The following is a 15497-nucleotide window of genomic DNA, read 5'->3' as shown; positions in this document are numbered from 1 at the left end:
CAGAAGGGAGTATGAGGTAAGGCCTGGGCTAAAAGGGAAGGGCAGTGATTGAGGAGGAGTGGATAGCTCCAAGCCTAGGTGGTGGAGTTAAAGTAAACTTAAAGGAAAGTAGGAAAGTTAGGAAGAACAAAAGCAGGAAGTGAATTCTGAAGAACCTTCTGGCAAGGAAACGAATATAGTGCATCCTGGAAAAGCTTGGAGAACAGAGTCCCTGAGTGTGAGGACCCCAGGAGTAAGATGATAAGTGACCCCAACTCCCTGTCTCCGAGAAGAGCTCCACAGGCAAGCTGCAGGAAGAGGAAGGCAATAACGTGAACCAAAAAAACAGTAACGCTACGATAAAGATGCAAGTATACTACTTAAAACATGATTTTCAAACTCAGACTTTGGTAAGTCAACTGAACAAACGGTCACAGCTGCGATTCACCTTGGAAGATCAAATATTAGAAAACTTAATGCAAGGGCAAAAACACAGAGAAGGAAATCATGATTTAAAAGATAGTCTTGGAGAAACAATCTAGGCAATCCACCTTGTTTTTATTTTAACCTTTTTTTTTTTTTAAGCTTATTTATGTATCTTGAGAGAGACAGAAAGCGTGAGCAGGGGAGGGACAGAGAGAAAGAGGGAGAGAATCCCAAGCAGGCTCCCCTATGTCATTGCAGAGCCTGATGTGGGGCCTGAACCCATGAACCGTGACATCATGACCTGAGCCGAAGTGGGATGCTTAACTGACTGAGCCACCCACGTGCCCCGTTGGCAATCAATAAGAGTTCTTGTCAGTAAAAAAGGAATAGAGGGAGAAAAAGAATAACAATAGAATATTTTCCTGAGAAGAACAAAGAGCAGGGTCCATACATTAACAAACTATCTGGAATGAATTAAGGTGTCCTGAATGGAAAGGGACATCCTAGGAAAATTGTATTAATAATATAGAATTAGTATGAAACTACTTAAGAGTTGAGGGCAAGAGTGAGAACACAGAAGTAAAACATTCCAAAGGGGAAGTGAGGGGTCAGATGGAATACAGATGGTCCCAGCAGAAGAAGGAGCTTTAGTCTTTTTTTCAAATATAGAAATTAAGTGACTATAAAAGAAAAAGTAACCATTAAAGACAAATTATAGTGGAACTTCCAAATTAAGAGAAAAATATGGAATAGCAACTTGATCAAGCTAGCAAAATTGTGGAAAAAGAAAAAGTAATAAAATCAATCATTAAGTGGAAGAACATTCTTAAAGTAGCAAAAATGCTGAAAACAAAGGGACAGGCTGAAACATACCAGCCTAGCCAAACACAGAGAGCAGGACAGACATTACTGGTATTAACCCCGGGTGAGATTTAAGATTAAAATGTAATCATGATCATAAAAGGATGGAGAAAATACAACATTCCTAAACTTGCACGTGCAAATCATTACAACAGATAAACACACAAGGAAAGCCTAAGAAAAATACCAGGTGACTTGGTAAAAATAAAAGACAAGTGGGAGACTTTAATAGCGCCCCTCAGAATGGTACAGATTCAGTAAACATAGTATGAGCAAGGGCAGAGGATTGAGTAATACAGCCAATAAATTAGAATTGATATGGAGAATCTTGAGGTAATAGAAGAAAAGCAGTGAAAGAAAAAATTTAAAAATTATCATGTTACTATAGAGAAAATTTAAACTTTAAAAAATATTTTTACAATTTATGTTCTCAACTTCTGACCTGCTAAAACTAGGGGAAAAAAGATAAAATACAACTCCCAATTATTTGGGACAATCCTGGATAACCCTTGGATCAATGAGGGTAACAAAAGCAAAACCACAAGCTATCCAGAAAGCAATGGGAAGACAAAAGCAAGATCTATGGGACACAGTAAAAGCTCTACCGGTTCAAGTGAGAATTTGGGTTTCAGATATTTTCATTAAAGAACACTGAAAATAAATTCAATTCTCACAATATGAAGAAACGAATGAAATAACTCAATAGAAGATAAACAGATCCAAAAGCTAGTTCTTTGAAATAAATTCCCCACAAGTCAAAATTAAGGAAAAAAGAAAAGCAAATATGGAAAAACAGCTATAATCACAGACTCAGGAGACATGTATCAAGATGGTCACAAATCTGGGGCGCCTGGGTGGCTCAGTTGGTTGAGTGTCCAACTTCAGGTCATGATCCAGCACTTCGTGGGTTCGGGTCCCGCGTCAGGTTCTGTGCTGACAGCTCAGAGCCTGGAGCCTGCTTCAGATTCTGTGTCTCCCTCTGTGTGCCCCTCTCCCACTCTCTCTCTGTTTCCCAAAAATAAATAAATAAATAAATAATAATAATAATTTTAAAAAAAGATGGTCACAAATCTGAAAACCCGAAAGAAATGGATGATTTCCTAGACACTATAAATTACCAAAACGCAACCAAGAACTGGAAAATCTGACTAATAGTATTGAATAGCTGAATAAAACATACCAATGAAAACCGGGGGGGGGGGGGGGTAGGGGGAGCGCGTCCCCTGGGCAGCTCAGTCCGTTAAGCGACTGGGTCTCTTTTTTTCCTCAGAAATTTTACTATGCTAGGGAGCCTGGGTGGTGGTTAAGCATCTGACTCTTGATCTCAGCTCAGGTCATGGTCTCCTAGTTTGTGGGATGGAGCCTGCCTCTGGCTCTGTGCCAGCAATGGAGTCAGATTGAGATTCTCTCTTTGCATCTCCCCTGCTTACACGCTCTCTCCTCTCTTAAAATAAATAAACATTAAAAGAAAAAAAAGGAGGCGGGGGTGGGACCAAAACCAGACAGAATTAGAGCTGAGTTCTATCCGACACCCATGTCACTTAAGCCACTACAGAAACAGGGACAGCACTCCCAATTTATTTTATGAGGACACTACAACTTCAACCACAAACCCAGAGAGATACCTAAGAAAGCAAGCTGGCTAGACAGTGGTATGTCAATCTCACTCATGAATATAAATGCAAACATTCTCAATGAAATATTTGCTAGCAATTAGGTTCCAGAAATATACCCAAAGCATCTACCTACATAAAGCTGTTACAACAAACTAAAGGAGATAATCACATATGAATAGATGCTGAAAAGTCATATGATAAAATTCAGCAACAAACTCTAATAAAAACTCTAAGGGAAACTGCTTAAATATAATCCAGGGTGTTTCCAAACATTAATGTCAAATATTATTCTCTCAACAACAGAATACTAAATCTATTTAAATTACAATCACTAATTAGGCAGGGATGTTCATTACCACCATAATTGTTTTAAAATACTTACTAGAAATTCCAAACTTACACAACGGAACAAAATCCCCATGTACCACCCATCATCCAGCTTCAGCAATGATCAATTCAATGTTTCAAATATCCCCTCTGCCACTGTCATCATCCTTGATTATGAATCCCTTATTTCTAACAATAAGGACTTTTTAAAATGACAAATATTATTAAGGAAAACGAACAAATTTTGAATATAATATCCAATCAGCACTCCTATTTCTGATTGTCTCAGTTTCTGGTTGTTCCTTTAAGATCCAAGTTAAGATCTTCATATTGCAATCTCACCACGGTTACTGAATACTACTACACTTTGACAAGTTTAGTGAGAATTCAGTGAAACAACAAAATGAGAAAACCTTTTTCACTGCTAAGACTACACAGAAAACATAGATGGTCCAAAAATTCTAAAATAACAATTTAGTAAGGTAGCTAGATATAAGGCAAATATAAAATAAATAATCTCTCTCCATTCTAGTTATGAAGATAAAGAAATGGAAACAGGGGAGAAATGCCATTTACAACAGAATTAAAACAAAAAGCAACCAAACACGTAAGAACAAACTTAGAAAAAAGAAAACAGACCCTATGTGAATCAAATCATTTCTATTTCTCCCAAATTAGTATATAAATGTGGTCCAACCCCAAGTGGAATTCTAATGTGGCTTTTTCGCTAAAGGACTGGATAAAATGAGCTTCAGTTCACATAAAAGAATAAGTGCCCGAGGGTGGAAAAGAGTGAGCACTTGCCTTATAGGCTATCACATGTATCTTACTTCAAACCAACCCAGTAGCACAAACGACTATCACGGAGGTCTCCCCTGATCTCCCACAGACCCGCTTCACCTCACTGAAGCCTGGGTTCTCAACAACTTCATTCAGCAAGCACCCTGAAGATGCTGTACCTCGAGCCCACCTGTGTTTACCTTACCTTGCTACCCGGTGGAGCAGGACTGAGGATGTCCCATAGGAGAAAAGGGGGACTTTCACTGCTCCTATCGGTTTCCTGGTATGTAAGAGCTACATGGATGCACGAGTTTGGGAAACGGAGAAAACCATTATTGGAACAGGCTGTGAATTCTTTATCAAGTTTTTCTTGTCATATCCTATTTCTTCCATATTGTTTTTTTTTTCCCTGAAATATAATTTGAATCCACTGTGATCTTCTAACAATACAGGTTAGAACTAACTAATGTAAAATGAAAGTTGAAAGAGGAATGTTGAACTTTTTTTTTTTTTTAATTTTTTTTCAACGTTTATTTATTTTTGGGACAGAGAGAGACAGAGCATGAACAGGGGAGGGGCAGAGAGAGAGGGAGACACAGAATCAGAAACAGGCTCCAGGCTCTGAGCCATTAGCCCAGAGCCTGATGCGGGGCTCGAACCCATGGACCGCGAGATCGTGATCTGGCTGAAGTCGGACGCTTAACCAACTGCGCCACCCAGGCGCCCGGAGGAATGTTGAACTTTTGAAGAACCAGAACACGGGATGCCAACCACTGTGATTAATTTAAACACTGAGTGCAGGCCATTGGCTCTCCTAAACTCAATGTGGTCAAATGAAAATTTTATTCTTTCAGGTTGTGCTCATTCTAGAGGCTAGCAATTGTTTAATAAACATTTTTTTTTGTTGTTGTTGAACATGGCTTCCACAGAACAATACTCCCATCCCAATTCACATAGAACAAATCAACTTTTCCAAAACAAAAGATGAAAAACAGACGGATAAAAATGGATTCTTGGCAATAAACGTACATTTTTTTTTTTTTGCTAGTGGTATTTGTACTAGTGGACTGTCCATAACTGCCAACCACAGACATGTTATTCTTATATTTGCATACATTACCCCAATCCACAAAATGACCCTGCAGTATAGGACTCCAAATATCCATAATCTCGTATCCAGAACTCTTGGAATGTTCGGCATTCAGATTCTTTGGATTGGAGGAAGGTACTTGTATAGTATACAACACAACATCCTCAACGGCCTCTAGGGCAGCACATTCCACAGTCAAACGTATTTTCTATAGTGGCATATATGACCGTTAGCATAAAGTGGTACAAACACAGAATATAAAATGGCTTCAACCCAATTGCACTGCCAAATGAGTTATGACGTTCCCATCTCTGTGGGGGAAAACATTAAAAAAAATTTTTAAAGCATTTTCTGCTTTTGAAATTTAAAAAGACCCGAATCACACTTAGGAATGACAACAGAGGGTGGTCCTTCCTTCCCTCGCCATTTCCCTGGGTCACCCCGCTAGCTCAAAAGCAGTCAGAATGCAAATACGATCTGATGGAGAAGCCCTTGTTCTTTACACTGGGCTTCTGTGTCGGGCGAGAGATCAAAGTGGAAAACAGGAAAAAACATCAGGATCACCTTCACAGCCGTATGTTGCCAGGACGTGACGGAGCAGCGCACATTGTGAGTCAGGGTACTGGCTGGTACAAAGAAAGTCCGAGTGGGAGCTACCAAAACCGAAAACAATGGGACCTCAAATTACAAGCCCTGGGAAACAGCTTTCGTGACCCCTACGCTATCACGTATCACTAAGATGGCAAGACTATTTTAGAACATTAGACTTCTTTTGAGATATTACGATTTGAGTCGTTCAAGAAACACTTGAGAACTTCCTATGTGCTGGTCATCGTGCTAGACAACGGGTAAGGGTGACAAGACTCACACATCTCCTGCCCCTCAAAAGACCAACAATCCGGTAGAAAGCTACCACAGAGAGTAAAGGCTGACGGCCGCAAACCTAACCCAGCCAGAGGAAATCGACTCTGGGCCGAATCTCTAACAACAGAGCAGAAGGTGGGGAGGTAACCGGGTTTCAAGCAAAAAGAAGGGTTTGGGCCAAGAACAAAGGTGACAAAGACCCAACAGTTTGAACGGAAAGTTCAAGGCGCTGGGTCAGGCGTCTGTGGAAGGGGGAGGACAGAGAAGGTGGGGCTGGTGCTGATAAAAATGAGTCCAGAAAGGTAGAAAGGCGGCCAGGTCTTGTGAGTCCTGCGGCCATCCCAGCTGAGCTTTTACTGAGAGCAACGGCAGCCACAGGTCGCCGCATCTCAGGCTTTCATGGGAATGGCGGCCCCTCCCCACCTCCATCCTTCCGGATTTGGCTGTGCACAGGGCCGGGACCTCCTCCTCCTCGCCCCAGCTCTAATCGGCGGCCAGGAAGAGCCTGGAAACTTAACAAGACAACGAGGACTTGTTGAGGCTTACTCTCGGCTAGAGGACGGCGGGGTGGACAACGGGAGAGCCGCACGACAAAACCCGCCCCGCAGGCGGCAGCCCGGACTTTCCCTCCCCAACCACGACCGCCAGCGCCCCAGGCCCATTATCAGCGTGGTCCACGTACTCGGCACAGGATGCGCAAGGGGTCGCTCGGGTTCTTCCGGACACCTCCCGCCGCGAGGGCCCGAGGAGGGCCAGGGAGGGCCGGGGACCCCGGGGCGGGCAGGGTGGGGGAGGGCCGGGGACCCCGGGTGGGCGGGGTGGGGGAGGGCCCGGGATCCCGAGGAGTAGGAGAACCGGGGAAGGTGAGGAAGGGGCGGGGAGGGCTCGCGGAAAGTCCGGGAGCGTCGAGGAGGGTCAGGCACACCGATCCTGCCGCCCCTCCCCCACACCCAAAAAGCCGCCCGCCCGAGCGCCCCCGGAGCCGGTCGACCGCCGCCCCGAGCGGACCCCCACCGCTTCTGCATCGGCCCACAGCTCACGCCCCTGCGACCGCGGAACCCACGGCAAGACACTCACCGCGGAGAAGCCAAAGAACAGCAGTAACCGACCGCGCCGCGGACCCGCCCAGTGCCCGACGTCCGCCCGCGCCCCGCCCTTCCCCGCCCCGTGCGCGGATGGCGTCATCACGCCGACCCGCTCCCTGCTCCCTTGTCAACGCTGTCCTCGCCCTGGCGCGACCTGGCCTCCCTCCCCACCCCCACTCGCCGGCTTCCGAGTGCGCAGGCGCAGGCCCATCCGCGTTTTCCGCCTCTGCGCAGGCGCCGTGCCCCTCCCACGGCGGTTGGCCATATAGAGGCTGGGGGTGGGGGGGGAGGTCAAGCGTAGCCTCTTCTCCTTTACCAAGATGGCGGCTTGTCCCTGTTTCGCCACAGTTCCTACCTTATGAGCTTGGTTTCCTTACGCTGATAAAGTGGAAGAGGTAATGTGAGTCTTTGCCTTGTGAGTACCTAGAGTGGGGTGAAGGGCATCTCTTTACAAGGAGCTAAGTGGCTGCTGAGGAGAAGAGAGGCGGACGGGGATAGGGCAGGTCATAGTAAGACTGCGGAGCGACCACGGGGCGGGAGCCTTCGCCTCTGGCCCTCTCCTCCGGGAAGATGGCGGCAGCACCGAGCTGGGAGCAGCAGAGCGGGACAGCGGAGGATACTGAGAGCGGCCGAGTGGGGCTGGTCTAGCCCCGGGCCGCCGTCGTCTCGGTGGTGCCGGGGCCTCGCCTCCATTGGCTGCTGCGGGTCACGTGGGCCGGCGGGCCTGTGCGCGGACCATCGAGTTGGGCGCCCGTCCCCGGGGACGTGGCCTTCGTGCGCCCGTGCTGGGGCCTGCGCCCGGGGGGAGGGAGGGGCGGGCACGGCCCCTCGCGGTCTACTTGTCTGGTCGCGAGGTGAGACCTGGGGCGCGTCCCCAAGCCCACTGCGGCCACGCGGCTCGGGGACGGGAGGGCGACCCGCCCGGCCCGGGCCGCGTCGGCCCGGGTGTCCTTTCTCCCCGTCGGCGGCCTGCAGGCCCACAGCTGTCGGACCCAAGTGCCTTCGCACAGGGCGCCTATCTTCAAGACCCCGACCGAACGCAAGCTCAGTTGCTGACACTCTGATGGGCTACGGCACAGTGTTGGGGACGCTGGGGGATACCGACAGGGCATGTTAGGCACTTGCTAAGTGTTCTCTACCATCGACTCGGAAAATGAGAGAGTCAGACTTTGTAGGAGGGTTTGCACGCCGTGTGCATCCAAAGAGAAAACCTCCCCGTGTATTGTTTACAAAACAATATTTATGATCAGATGAAACTTCTGCGGGGATGTAGGTGAGTGGAATCTCCAGGAACAGGGTGACTTGTCCTTCAGTTTTGACTTTGGTTTCACGGCCCTGTTGACTTTTTTTTTTTTAAGTTTACTTATTTTTGACAGAGACGGAGTGCGAGCATGAGCTGGGGAGGGCCAGAGTGAGAGAGGGAGACACAGAATCTGAAGCAGGCTCCAGGTTCCGAGCTGTTAGCACTCAGAGCCTGACGCGGGGCTTGAACTCACGAACCGTGAGATCATGAGTTGGGCCGAAGTTGGACGCTTAACCGCCTGAGCCACCCAGGTGCCCCTTTGAGGTCCTGTTACGACAGGGCACGTCACAAGTAGGATTTTTGTCTGAAGCAGCTGGTAGTGCTGTCCTACAGAATAACTGTAGCGTTCATGGATGGAGCCAAACCTGGGGTATTGAAACATTGAATGAAACCTCGTCTTCAAGTTTAACGATTTTGATACAAATAAGCACCCCCAAGCTAACCTTGTTAAGTACGTTTAATATCAAGGTACTTGGAAGCGGTGTTTTAAAATAGTTGAAAAGATATTTGGTTAAAAAAGCCTTCCATCGCTTGAACTCCCAGTTCTCTGGGTCTGAAACATCAACCATCAGCCTATCATGAGACTTTTACGCTAGGGAAAAATGGAGCACACCCCTTCAAGTCTTGAGGGACAACATTCAAAAGCCAGATAAATAATTTACAGCGAGGATTAAACTTCCTTTCCTACGCTAACTTCCATTAGAAATTCTGTGTGCCAAGCACTGTTGATGGGCTTACCTGATTTTCTCTAATCAGGTTAGCCTCACTTGGAGAAATGTACAGTGAGTTTAAGGAGAGCGCTCCTAAGGTGCCATCAGCCCACGTTCCTGGGCACCTCTGGGGCCAACCCCAGCTGGATCTCTGCACAGGGCCCTTTCTCATTGGCCAAGCTCCGCCTCTCGGCAGCCTGATGGGAGAACTTGGGTCATCGAGTTTTATGTGTTTCTTTTCCTTTGTTTTTCTTGTTTAGGGCTACTGGTTCGGCCTCATGACTTCACTTCTTCAGCACTTCAATTCAAAAGCGTTTATTGGGAATTGTGTGCCAGATACTTTTAAGCGTTCTAGGGTCATAAAGATAAAGAGGATATAGACTTTTTTTTTCTTTTCCTTAAGCAGCTTATGGTCTAGTATGGGGGATTCACTTGTAAAGTAACTAGGTTACAGAGTTTTAAGTGCAGTAGTAGAAATACATATAAGATACAGAGATGCGAAGGAGGAGGCGGTAGTTACTGTTGGAAACTTTTTGCAAAGAATGTCGTTCTTGAGCTGGGTTTAGGGGATGAGAGTTTTTCCAAGATGAGGTGTTCTAAATAGGAAGACTAGCTTATGCCAAGGGGATGCGTGACAGCCATAGCTGGTGGCACAAATGGGCAAGAGGTTGAGAATTTGGCATGCTGCTAATAACATCTCAAGTGGTAGAGGGCTTGCCCGAGGGCCTGTTGTAAAGGACTTTATGCCCTTCAGTCAGCCCAATCTAGGGCACTGTAACTTGGACAGGATTTCAAGTGATTACATTGTCCACCTGGATGATTTATATGAGCTTTAGTGACAAGTGGATGAGATAGGTTCTCCATTAATGCTTCCCATCTGAAACTTGTTTATTTACCGAAAGGGTTTGAGCAGAGAACACATTTTTTGAAGTACCAAGTGGTACTTACATTTGATAAGGCCCATTCAGCATACGTCCATCTCACAGGGCTAGACTCATCCCTTTCCTATTAAAAAATAACCAAGCTCCTGGAAGAAACACAGCACACAGCTGAGTTCTCAGTTGCCACATTACGGTAGCAAGAAGTCCGGCATGCATATTGGAAAAGTTTTTGGCCAAGTGGAAAAACAGCCAGAAAGCATCAGTGAGTCAAAATGCTTTTTCCCTTAAGTTATGAAAACACCACAACATTTCACATTTGAAAACCAAAAAAACCAAACTCTTTTCATCGGTATGACATTTTAAAAATTGATGACACAAGTTAGTTTGGGCTAAAGTAAGTTTGTTTTTTGTGTGTTTTTGTTGTTGTTTTATAGTGCTAAAATCAGAGACATTTTAGAAGCAATGGCCCTAGTAGGCTGTTCTGCCAGGCATACTAAAGTTCCTCGAATACTGCCAGAGATGAGCCAGACGTGTTGTTCCAGACATGTCTGGGCATCATGTTGTGTTAGTCATTTTGATGCTTGCCATTAATTTGGTAACAATACATTGTGTGTACTCCGCCTTGATACTTTTTATTGGCATTCATGAATTTTAAAGTTAAAAATGAATTTTATTTCAATCAAGGTTATACCTTCAAGTAGTTTCAAGAAGGAGAAATAGGGCCCCTGGGTGGCTCAGTTGGTTGAGTGTCTGACTTCAGCCCAGGTCATCATCCCGCAGTTGGTGAGTTCAAGCCCCACATTGGGCTCGCTGCTGTCAGCCTGTCAGCACAGAGCCTCCTTTGGATCCTCTGTCCCCCATCTCTGCCCCTCACCTGCTCTCCCCAAAGTAAATAAGTGTTAAGGGAAAAAAAACGGAGAAATAAACGTAGAAAGGCTTGTACGAAGACACTATGAATCTCCTTCCCCAGTCGTGTCTCCTCTCCTGCAGAGCATACACGTCCATCTCTTGGTGGGTTTCTTTGGTCTTTGCCTCTGACTCTAAACAGCACGTGTTCGCCTGCTCAATTATTGCTCTCTTCTCTCCTGTTGCACACCTTGTCTCCTTACTTGACTCAATGGATACGAAGTTTCTAGCTTTCTTTCACTGCTCTGCCTTCTCTGTGTAAATACACGGCTGCCTAAAGCACATGCACCGTTAGTTTGGTTAGTCCAGTATTAAGTGTTTGAGTTTTTACTCCATAGTGCCATTCACAGCTAGGCAACTGGTGTGATGGGATTGCTTTTCCTTTCCTGGATCAGGTTTTGTTTTCCCTGAAGTTCTTGTGAGTCTTGTTTTTTGTGTGTTTAGTTTTCTGTATGTTATTAAAATTTAACCCCAAATTCAACAGTTGTCTAAATTTCTTTCAAGAAGTGGAGTCTTTTTGGGGGCTCCTGGGTGGCTCAGTTAGTTAAGTGGCCAACTTTAGCTCAGGTCATCATCTCATGGTTCACAAGTTCAAGCCCCACCTCGGGCTCTGTGCTGACAGCTCAGAGCCTGGAGCCCGCTTTGCTTTGCATTCTGTGTCTCCCTCTCTCTCTCTCTCTGCCCCTCCCCCGCTCAAGCTCTGTCTCAAAAATAAATAAATGTTAAAAAATTTAAAAAAAAGAGAAAGAATGGAGTCTTTTTTTATCTGGTGAAATTCAATATATCATTAATCTCCTTTTGAATAAATCTCCCCCAGGCTCCCATCTGCTGGGATCTTCCTGAAGATCTCACCACCCACTTGCGTTGGGTCCTTGGTTTCCTGGAACCCATGTCTCCATCTCTCTTGACTTACTACTCTCTCATTTTGATGAAGCACTTCCTCAAGAAGTTGTCTGGGAACAGACGCATGAGAGAGAATGTTTTGAGAACACGTGTGTTTGAAAAGTGCTTTATTTCTACCCATGTATCTGAGTGAGAGTTGGACACCATTTTGCTCCATCTTCTAACTTCCAGGGTTATTACTGAAGGCTTCAGCCATTCTGATTCCTCGGTCTTCATGTGTGGCTATTTCTTCTCTGAAGCTTAGTGGATTTTCTCTCTGAAGTTCAAAACACCCAGTGCAGCAATGTCCCTTGGAGTCAGTTTTCATCTAATGTCTTGCCTTACTTTAGGTTCCTTTATTTGGAAACTCCTGTTCTTTAACTCTGGGCATTTTTCTTGATTTATTGCTTTGATTTGTTCCCATTCACTTTCTCTCTGTAGAATTAGACTATCGTACCTTCTGGACTGACACTCTGGTTTTGCTCAGGTTGTCCACCTTCTTTCTGGAATATATTCTCAGCTTTATTCTGAACGTGCTGTTGAGTTCTCACTTTATTTCTCTAGGAACGTTCTCTTACTCGCTGTGTCTTCTGACACCCTTGTTTTGTTTCATAGCTGTTGTACCTCCCCTTATCTCTCTGAGGACATTTCTGAGTTAAGGTTTTCTTTTGCCGAAGTCACAGTTTACTTCAGGCTGCTTTTTGTTTGAGGTTTTGGTTTTCGTATCAAAGCCTTTCCGTGGTATCTGGTGATATTTTCCCTGTGCTCATGTGGCAGTAGGTGGGGTTTGCCAGCTGTGGCATTCACTGCAGAGGCACTGGCTGGGCCATTTCCTTGCAGCACTCTTTGAGCTTCCTTCTGTCTCTCCAGATTTTCCACAAAAATACCTTCCTGCCTCTCGCCTGTGTCCAGGGAGCCAAGTTTGGGAGAAGACTACAATCTTTGCAGTAACTACAGATGAACTTAACTTCTGTGTCTTCAGAATGGTGCCTCACCTGCCATTGTAACGGGTAGCCCCATTCCAAAGATTCTAGTTCCCTTTCCAGGGGAAAATCGCAGCCTTTAACCAGGGTGTGAAAGGCAAAAAAAAAAAAAAAAAAAAAAAAAAAAGCCCTTTTTAAATAGTATTTTCTGATCATTTTTCTTCCTGGGTGTCCATCAGCAATGTTACTTTTAGCTTACAACATGAATTTCACTTACATTTGTAATTCTTCTGTTCTTTACTACTCCTTTGTAGCCTACATGTGGGTTTTCCTTTGTCTTACATGTGTGCTGAAATGCCCTAGCAGAAAAGAAGAGGTGAAAAAGGTCAGTCTTCACAGTCAAGAAATTGAAATGGCCGGGAAGCAAAGAAAGATTTCAGTTTTGCTCATGTCAGAGAATTGACATTGAATGCATATTTCACCTAGAAGTTGGAAGAAGTAAACATGACCATTTTAGTTATCAAGTGTGAGGGGGGCATGTGTACTCAGGTGTTGTGGGGTATAAATACTTTAGCTCATTGGGAGGGTAATTTTGCCTCTATAATGACTATCCATGTACCCCCCTCTAGTCTTATCATTGAATTTGTGTGAATTTTTCCTGTGTGTAGAGTTGCTGGCTCTAGTGAGCAGAGAATATGTTTTCCAGCAGTGTTTGTAATCAGATACATACACAAAGCATGCAGTATCAGTAGAGAATTTCTGTTTTCATTCAACGTGCAGTTATTAATAAATGGGAAATTTGCACGTAAAATTTGGAAAGACAGCCATGATGCATTTTAAATGGAATTAAGTGTACCAAGTGGTAAAACAATGCGTATACTATGATCATATTTTTATTTAAATCATGTATTACATATCCAAGAAAAACCCTTAGATAAAACAATTTTGGAGATATTTCTTAGACAAGAATCAGGAGAAATTGCCAGTTTTTATGTTGTCTTATTGTAGTTGTGTTTTACAATTTTTTTTAATGTTTATTTCATTTGAGAGTGAGAAAGAAAGCACGAGCAAGGGGGGGGGGGGGCAGAGAGAGTGTGAGAATCCCAAGTGGGTTCCACGCTCAGCACAGGGCCTGACATGGGGCCCAGTCCGTGACCACGAGATCATGACTTGAGCCAATGTCAAGAGTCGATTGCTTAACTGACAGAGCCACCCAGGTGCCCCCATGTTCTACAGTCTTTTTATGATGAAAGTCCTTTTCCTTGGTAGACCAGCACTGCAGCAGGCTCGCTATAGTGGTAATAAAACCAGTATTAATGTGGCCTTCTGGCCCCTGCCCACCCTATCCCAGGGTCTGTCATGGGTGTAGGAGCTTCTCAGGAGGCTGAGCTGCACCCTGAGACCCCACCTGCTATGGGAATAGCAGGCCTCATCTGGAGCAAGGAGAGTAGGGAGCCAGTATTTAGTTAGCAGGTACCGTTCGGCAATCTGTATGAATTTTTTTTTACAAATAAGTGTTTTCTGAAAACTCTTTCAGGTTTTCCTTTTATTTGTATGAATTGATATTTTTAGACATTGCTGAAGGTGGACCTTGTGAGACGTAACAGCAGTGCTTGTCCGTTAGTATAGGTTGTGAGGCCTTTGTTCTTTCTGCCAGACTGGACGGTGTTGAGACATTTGTAAAGTGAGGGAGGTGGTCCTCACCGGACTAGGAGTCAGGAGGCCTGGACTTCAGTTTGGAGCCCAGTCTTTTTTTTCTTTTTTTTTGTTAAGTTTATTTTTCAAAAAATTTTAAAAATGTTTGTATTTTCTTTTTTTTTTTTTTTTTTTTAATTTTTTTTTTCAACGTTTATTTATTTTTGGGACAGAGAGAGACAGAGCATGAACAGGGGAGGGGCAGAGAGAGAGGGAGACACAGAATCGGAAACAGGCTCCAGGCTCTGAGCCATCAGCCCAGAGCCCGACGCGGGGCTCGAACTCCCGGACCGCGAGATCGTGACCTGGCTGAAGTCGGACGCTTAACCAACTGCGCCACCCAGGCGCCCCATGTATTTTCAAGAGAGAGAGAGCACAAGCTGAGGAAGGAGCAGAGAGAGAGGGGGGCACAGAACTTGAAGCAGGCTCCAGGCTCCGAGCTGTCAGCACAGAGCCTGATGCAGTGCTTGAACTCCCAAACCATGAGATCATGGCCTGAGCTGAAGTCGGACACTCAACCGACTGAGCCACCCAGCTGCCCCTAAGTTTATTTACTTATTTTGAGAGAGCAAGTAGGAGAGGGGCAGAGAGGGAGAGACAGAATCCCGAGCAGTTTCTGTGCTGCCAGCGCAGAGCCAGACGTAGGGCTTGAACTCGTGAAACTGAGATTATGACCTGAGCTGAAACCAAGAGTCTGGTGCTTAACCGCCTAACCACCTGAGCCACCCAGGTGCCCCTAGGGCCCATTCTTAATCACCCTTGTGACTCAGGGTGTTTCTTGACCTATAGGACTTTAGCTCCTTCTTTTTAAAGAGAAGAAAGCTGGATCTGAGATTTTGTTGTTATTACCCTTCTGATAGCACAGAACACTTGATCAACTAACTTAGTTTGTCAGAAACTGAGTTTTCAAGTTTGGAAGGACGGCACTTGGAGCTGTTAGTCACCCACGTAGCACATTCTGTGATCCATTTCAAGGATGCACAAGTGATAGGAAAAGCTTTGCCTAGTAAAGCTTTTATTTGCTGATTCCTACGCAACAGGCCCCGTGCCCTTTATTTCCAGCAGTGGTTCAACCAGGTGATTTTGGCCCCCAGAGAACATCTGGCAGTGTCTGGAGACTTTTGGTTGTCGTGACTCGGGTGCTACTGGCATCTAGTGGTTAAAGGCCA

The 15497-nt window shown here is 45.3% G+C and overlaps 2 protein-coding genes across 5 annotated transcripts in view; one reads left to right on the top strand and one right to left on the bottom strand.

Moving 5' to 3' along the window:
- SEPTIN2 (septin 2) overlaps positions 1-7626 on the bottom strand; it is a 34712-nt gene extending 27086 nt beyond the window's left edge. The window contains exons 1-2 of one of the 4 annotated variants that reach the window (XM_047846541.1): positions 7021-7045; positions 5644-5732 (exon numbers count right to left, since the gene is read on the bottom strand). Coding sequence is in view for 1 of the 4 variants with exons in the window: in XM_047846539.1 (XP_047702495.1) it covers positions 6367-6372 (6 nt within the window). In the remaining 3 variants the exon portion in view is untranslated. Of the gene's footprint in view, positions 1-5643; positions 5733-6366; positions 6447-7020; positions 7122-7383 lie in introns of those variants that run through there. The other 3 variants (XM_047846540.1, XM_047846538.1, XM_047846539.1) reach the window with 3 other exon arrangements.
- The window catches only part of HDLBP (high density lipoprotein binding protein), a 70938-nt gene continuing 62736 nt past the window's right edge, over positions 7296-15497 (top strand). The window contains exon 1 of the mRNA XM_047846537.1: positions 7296-7423. The gene's annotated coding sequence lies outside the window, so the exon portion shown is untranslated. The remainder of the gene's footprint in view (positions 7424-15497) is intronic.

The sequence above is a fragment of the Prionailurus viverrinus genome, unplaced genomic scaffold (assembly GCF_022837055.1).
Source record: "Prionailurus viverrinus isolate Anna unplaced genomic scaffold, UM_Priviv_1.0 scaffold_39, whole genome shotgun sequence".
Taxonomy (NCBI): Eukaryota; Metazoa; Chordata; class Mammalia; order Carnivora; family Felidae; genus Prionailurus; species Prionailurus viverrinus.
The sequence above is the reverse complement of the archived record's forward strand: the minus strand, read 5'-3'. Positions and strand labels throughout refer to the sequence as shown.